Raw genomic sequence first — 7,987 nt, 5'->3', positions numbered from 1 at the left:
GATTTTGAATGATTTGTACTGACCATTACAGTGATACGTCAATTTCTCCCTTTTACTAGGGAATCTCTATAAGTAATTAGCAGGGCTGTAATTAATATTGGGAATAATCGGAAAATATGTCAGTGTAAGAAAGATGTACTGTTGATCTCTAATCTGTCAAAAGGGTGCAAATATCACGAAATATTGTAATATTGTAATTAATATTGGGAATAATCGGAAAATATGTCAGTGTAAGAAAGATGTACTGTTGATCTCTAATCTGTCAAAAGGGTGCAAATATCACGAAATATTGCCCAGCCTCGAAAGACATTCACAGAAAGTAAGAGTTTCGTGGTAGTAGTGTAGGGTATCGTATGAACGGTCCCGTTCAACTATACTGCTCCGCTCACTGGTATAAAATAAACAAGTAAAAAGTGTCGGCCAGACAGACGGACGGACTATTCTAAATTGTAAATCGACTCCAAATTGTCTGAAGCGGATGTGGTCCAAAGAAACATGGGGTCTTAGACAATATTTCGACTCCAAATTGTCTGAAGCGGATTTGGTCCAAAGAAACATTGGGTCTAAAACCAATAGTTCCATGAGGCACATTTTCAACGTATCAAAGTATTGGCCATAAATATGAGGGTATAAATATCTGAACCGATTTCTACAAAAGTTAAGGCTCGTAAATTACGACGATATGCAAAATTTGGTCTTAATCGGATAAGTCTTGGGTGTTTGGTATCAGAGATGGTCTGTCAGAAACAGTGGCGTAAATGACATACATTTCTGACAAATAATACATACGTAATAAACGTCGGAAACCCTCCCAAAACAATTAGGTTTTTGACTAAATAGCTATTTCCATTAATCAAATTGGAAATTAAGTATGCTTTACTGAAATCTATATCAAATTTCGAAATTTCCCTCTGATATATTAAAATATTTTACTATCTATAATATATTAAAAAATATTATATATTCTTAGAAATAATATATGGTAATAAAATTAAAATAAATGACTATATTTATTACATTTTATACAGTTTTCGTTTTCGACGTTTACACCTTTTTGACAGCCAAAAACCTAAAAATTCGTCACACGGACCATCCCTGCTTGGTACACCATTTATAATATAAATATAACTAAAGTTGTCAAAGTCGGATTATGGATTGGTATAACCCCTATTTAACCCATTTCCCAACCGAATTTTTCTTACGAAATTTCATTATATTAATTCTTGCAATGAAATTGAATCTGCAGCGGCAACACTGTTCGTCATAGCCATATTCATCAATGATTGTTGTATTTTCAGCTGATAGAGAGTGAGAGTGTTTTGTTTATTCTAACGGAGAATAAATGTTTTGGTTTTGCAGTTTTTTTCTTTGCAAATGCAATTCATTGGGGGTATAGTCAAAAGGTAGGTGAGTACATACAGTGTAAAAATATTTTACCATTAGATATGGTTTTGCTCTCTTTCACTCTCGCTCTCTTAGCTCGCTGGTGTGCCATGCACTCAGACAAGATATCATCAAAACACACACACAGCAATGAAGGAATAGACCGAGCCATAGCCATCATCGTTATCGTCATTGTTCGTATGTCGTCTCATCATCCTACCGCTAGCTACCCAAAACGTACCTTCCACACTGTGACTGTTGCCGTCACCAACGTTCTCATCATCATCATCATTAATCCTCCTCCACACACCGCCAGCCAAACGGTAAAGTGAATATAGTCGCGTGTAACCGTAAATATAAGTTCAGTCGCGTCACAGACGCCGCGTTGTTAACACATACCGTTAGATGAGCACAAAATTTTTGAAAACAATAAACAAACAACACAAAATAATAAACTAAAAAAAATAAGAAATTGTAGAATTTTTAAATATTAAATAATTTTTGTTTTATTCCCACACATAAATGAAAAGAAATTAAAATAAACGGAAAATAAAAAAACCGCAATAGAACCGGAAGTGTGCTATATTGTTTGCAAAACGAAGAAAGTAGTTACTTTTTTGTTTGTTTTGATTACAACAATTCTCAGCTTGGCTTAAGAACTGTTCTAAAGTGTGACAAAGTGTAATTGAACGTATGAGTGATATAATTACCCGGCTCAAAACATATCATTAAATAGTGGCAATTTTTTTGAAAAAAAATAAAGCGATTTAAGCAAAAAGAAATTTAATATTATTACAAAAAAGGCAATCAGATACTTAGAAGCTTCTTAAAGGATAAACCGAAAACTTAAACAAAAAAGGATATTATTGCGATTTTGTTGCTGCTCTATAATGCCCATTTAGCCCATTGAATGGATATACAAAAAAATATATATTTTTTGGAATATTTAAGGAAATACTAAACACTAAGAATGTAAGTTTGTGTGTAATTACGAAAGTGTGTTTATGTGTGCGTATGCCTGATATTTGTTTGAATGTGCGTATGAGTTATACTATTAAGAGAAATTAAATTAAATTTCTAAATGTGCGTATGAGTGATATTTTTAATCGAATATATTTGTTGTATAATTAAATTGAATCATGGAAGGCAGAGACGTGAATGAACTTATATAGTAATAAGTGCATAGGATATAAATAACTCAATAGACTGGAATTTATGGACTATAATTGGTGTTTTCTCATGTAACAATTAATATCCAAGACATGAGCAAGTTATTGAAATATATATTTTTTAATGCATCTTCTTTTGTGCGGGTCTATAAATTAATATATGATGTTAAGATTATGTTTTTTCTTATTTTAATTTTTAAGACAATGTTAAAGGAAAACTATTTGTTCGAATGTGCGTATGAGTGATAATTTTTAATTAAATATAATTCATTGTATAGTATAATTGAATAATATAAGGCTGAACTGTTAATGAGCTTGCTTAATAATCTGTGCAGAGGATATAATTAGTTTAAAAATGTTTTAATGTAAAAATCCATAACCAAGACATTAGAAGGATATTGAAAAAAATTAAATTGCATATCAAGGGAAACTAATTTAATAGATATATAAAATGTGTATCAAAATGTGTGCGCGTACAAAAATCCCTGCCTGTGTGTGCATGTGTGCCAGAGTAAATTCATTGAGTGTTATTGTGTGTGTGATATACGAATTTTTAAAGGACCTCATTACAATGCAATATCTACTGAACATAAATGGTGAGGTGTACATTTAAAATACCTAAAATTGACCAGGATTTTTATATGGGGTATTTGGGTTGGGAACTCAAAAAATACCGCAATCTTCAAAACACCCAAAATTGGGGTTGCAGTAATTTATGACAAAATATCAAATTAAACCAACTCGATAAAACACGTGCCCAAAATATCAAATTTTAGGGAACAGTTACAATTGGTAATTTTTTGGTAGGGGGATTTTCTACTCAACCAAAATCCATAATATAAAACTAGAGCCATTTTCAATGAAAAAAGTGTCCGAAACTCCCTAAAAGTGAACTAACCAAATGAAAACCCAAAATATTACATTACAGTCAATTCAGTTGAAAAATCTGTCCTGGGGAAAAATAAATGCTATCAGGCATAAGGTAGAGTGTGTACTAATTTGGTCAATTCTAATAGTATCCTTATGTGAACACTTCACAATTTCTACAATTCGATTGAGAATCCTAGATAAGGCATTAAAATAATTAAAATTTGCCTCTATAATTATATGTTGGCGACCGTTATCTATTTTCTTACCTATTCTTGATGAGGTACTAGAAGGAATAGTCACATGAATGTCCTCTTCCTATTCATATTAGATTTGATAACATTAGAGTGACCACTAAAAACTTCATCACGCCACAACAAAACTATTTCATACCCTGGTATATTTTCCAAATCTTATACCGTATACCACAACCACTGAACTCTAATTTTCTGCGGATCTGCCAGTCTTTCTGAAATGGGCAATATTCGATGCTGTGTGATTTTGCATTTGCATTCGACTACGCATTTCATAATATTTCGGTATATTTTCCAAATCTTGTTATTCTGACATAACATGAAAATGTTGTCATTCATATGACCCGCTGAATATTGACCGGTCATTATTAAGACAGTCTTTCTAAGAAATATGCTAGACTCCGTTCCCCGTGTGATGTGTTGTGATGTTCAGCTTAAAATTGTGCGACTTGGATACGCATTAAGACCAAAGTCACATGCAAATCCTAGCCACCAGCGCTACATTTCCACCCCTTTAAATATTTACGTATAACTCGTCTATCTAAGTGCATATATCAACTTATCGGATCCATGTCCAACAGGAGCAAATATATACACCATAGAAAAACAATTTTGTAATTTTTCACACAAAAGTCTGGGTTCATTTGATCCGCTAAATGTTAACCGATTTTTATCATTTTTATTGTTTGGCCAAATTCCTTCCAAATCCCCTTTCCCAAATATTTGGTTGGGAAATAATAAATCCATTATTTTTCATCAAAAATACCGATAAAATCGGCAAAACGGTAAAAGGTCTTCTTTAAAACCCGTCCTACATGCAAAATTTCGTGACGATTGGTCAATAACAGTGGCCTGTATCGTGTTTAAAAATGAATAATGTACAGACAGACAGGCACACAAGTCTTGATCGACGCAGCTAGTCGAGATATTACACAACTAAAATTAAAAGGTGGATCTAGCATCAATATTTTGCCGAGTTACAAACTCTTGGGCCCACACAAAGCTATAATACCCTGACAATAAAGTTGTATAGAGTGTAAAAACTTGACCTATGGAGAATTGGTCCTTCTGCGATTCTAATATACTCACCAAAGGCTGTCATCCTCATAAAGAATTTTTCACCTCATTTTTGATCAGTTCTGGCAGAACCCTAAATACTTTAGTCAATTTTAAAAGGACCATCGACTGTATTGTGCGTACGATAACCTTCGTAAGGACTATACAATTTGATTCAAACTTCCAAACTACACAGCAAAATAAATATTACTGGCGCATTTCTTCTAGTTCCTAACCTAGTAATGGAAGCCCAATTTTGAAAATATTCCATTCTAGTCAAAATTCCGCTGCATAGAATTAGTGGTTAGCACAGTATGTCTATTCGTCCTACTCCGAAAGTAAATATGGGCCAAATGAATAATATTACACATCACATTGAAGTATAGGGTATACAAATAGTCTCCGGAGCCATATGCCTTTTTCGAGTTAATGATTATTTTATTAATGCGTAGAAATTTAACAAATTCGCTCACTTTCATTTAGGGGGCCTATTCAAGACATCTGTATAACAGATTTGTATTATTAAAAACATAATGGGACTTAATATAGTACTGTTTGTGATTTTCGGCAGATTAAACATGAGTTACCTTTGTATATGACGACAATAAGTAATTAATCAGACTAATTTCAATATCCTTTATTTAAGTAACTCTTTTATTCCGACTAGAAAATATTTCACCTTTCAATATATAATAGCTCCACAATAAGTTTTATATTTATCTTTAGATGTATAGTTTTGTATAATTTAAGTTTTATATCTTTGTATATCTTTGGTTTTATACGCCATGAAACTAAAATTATTATTTGTTTCTTCTCATTTCAGATTTATATAGACAACCTGACTAAACTACAAACATAATAAAACCCGAAGTCCGTATGTGATGTGATAAAGTGTACAAAAAAAGAATTTATGAATTTTCAAATTCTATTTCTCTAAGAAACAGACCAACCGACCAACTTTAAGCTTTTTATTAAAATATAACAACGGAATTCTAAATAAAAAAACAATCCCGCGATTTGTTAATAAATATATTAAAATATTATAAAAAAAGAAAACATATTTGTACAGCTGTAACGTTAAATATAAGTGATTTTTGAATCGGGTTTATTAGTGCGTATAAGTAATAGTAATAGAAACGAACACCGTGGCGTATGATTGATTGCTTTACATTAATCGTATAAGTTGAGTATACTACGAATAACAACAGCCTTAAATGTAATGAAACGAATTTAAAAGTTAATGGTCAAGTGAAATTTAAAGGAAAAAGGAAAATAATTTATGGAAATTTAATAATAACAACAAAAATAACAACAACAACGGTGAAAGTGTGTATCAAGAGTCCTTGTACCAGCCTCCTACAACAACTACCAAACAATAGCAAAGCAACAAATGTGAATGTGTATCTGTTACGACGAGAGAAAAAAGTGTCTATATAAAAGAAACGAGCTATTACGTCGTAATGCTGACGTCGTTATCATAAAAAATAGAAATGAAAGAAAAAAAGAAATTGAATAAAACATAAAAAAAGAGAGAAAACAAAAAATAGAACGAAAAAAGAGAGAAAACTACCCTGTGTAAATATAATGTAAAAAACGAGAAGAGAAAATCACATAATTTCTCACATGGACTTTTAAGTGTTAAGGAAGACAACAACAAAAAACGGATATTTTATAAATAAATTACGCCATCAAATCTAAAATTTTTGTGTGGAATATTCCTGGTGAGGCCCCTCAAATTTTCCCTCCAGCTGACCAGCATAAAATTCGCCGTGCTGGAGCTGCAAAGCTATAAAGCGCGCCTGAGGGTTTTCCAACCTTCCACAGGTGTTTATAACATTTTTTTATTCTACTTCTTCTTTCATTTGTGTATTTTCTCTATGTAAATGTGTACGTGTGCCTTTTATGTTTTGTGTATGTGTTCGCATCAATCACTCATGACCTTGAGCAAGCAGAACATCAAGTTTTTTCTTTCATTCACATAATTTTTTATGTTTAAAAATTTTTTACCCGAAACTTTATGATTTACATTTTTAAAAAAAATCATCGTCATCCTGCCCAGACCTCAACACCCTTTTCGTATTAAAAAAATCAGAATTTAATATAAAATGCGTAATCGTTTAGCTTCTTTGATTGTGGTTAAGCAGGAGCCGAATTCGAATAGCATAGGATCAAATCAAACAAATCTAGGCTCCCAATCGGCAGCCTATACTGGAGTTGTGGGTATTACCGAAATTCATAACAACAACAACAATCAGCAACATAATTTATATAACAACAACGAAGTAATACAATCCGGTGATTTAACTCATACATCGACGACAATAAACATTAAAACTGAAAATCATTTCTATGAAATCAACAACAACAATTTACATCACAGTGATAATTATAACTACAACACCAACAACAACTTGACAAATAACACAAATGGTGGTGGCAAAAATCTACCACCCTCACCCATAACCGCCTCTACGACACCAACAAATTTCATTTATCCTTGCCGTAATTTATTTCCGGATGGTTGTGATATTTCCCATCATCATAGCCAGCAGCATCATCCACAATTGCAGCAACATCACCATTCCACACAACTAAATACTAATAATAATTGTTCCAATTATTATTATAATCTAAGTGAAACTCCCTCACCGGTTACACCACCCTATGGCACAGCGAATGGTGATAAATTCATTTTAAAATCAGAACCCTTACCCTATGAACATTCCGTTTTGGATGTTGTGGCTGCTGCAGCAACGGCCACCGATAATTTATGGTGTTTAAGCAATTTAACGTATCGCAAACAGTTGGGAAGTTTTCATGTGGCAACAACATCATCGTCACCGGAACATCACTTTCAACATAACAACAGCAGCAACAATAGTAATAGCAGTAATGTAAATAGCAACAACAACAACGGGAACTGTATGTATAAATGTTTTTGTTTTTTACGGGAAATATTTCCTTTTGGTGGTGGGTTTCTTAGATTTAAAGGAGTTATTAAGATGATATCTTTAAGATGCCGAAAATTAAAAAATTACATATTTTTTGAGTGTCAAGCATTTCATTATAGAGAGAATGTGGTTCTTTGGTTCTGGGATTTCAAATTCCAAATTTTTTTTTAAAGAAATAAAAGAAGATTTTTTTTTATTCCTCAACAGTAACGACAAAATAGTTAACTTACAGAAAATTTCGAAATTTGTTACGGTGTACAACCATTACTTATGAATTTTCATATTCGATCTCTCTAAGAAGTAGACC

The 7,987-nt window shown here is 32.4% G+C and overlaps 1 protein-coding gene across 1 annotated transcript; it reads left to right on the top strand.

The window, feature by feature from the left end:
- Positions 1-6,834: 6,834 nt before the first annotated feature.
- LOC133336233 (GATA zinc finger domain-containing protein 15-like) lies at positions 6,835-7,623 on the top strand (the record flags this gene model as incomplete). Its single annotated transcript, XM_061544516.1, has 1 exon — positions 6,835-7,623. A coding segment is annotated over exon 1 (789 nt), but the record flags the coding sequence as incomplete, so codon positions are not given.
- Positions 7,624-7,987: the final 364 nt, after the last annotated feature.

This window comes from Musca vetustissima, unplaced genomic scaffold (genome assembly GCF_032173495.1).
Source record: "Musca vetustissima isolate MV318-11 ecotype Yass unplaced genomic scaffold, APGP_CSIRO_Mvet_v1 utg34152, whole genome shotgun sequence".
Lineage (NCBI taxonomy): Eukaryota > Metazoa > Arthropoda > Insecta > Diptera > Muscidae > Musca > Musca vetustissima.
This window is presented reverse-complemented; position numbering and strand designations above follow the sequence as displayed.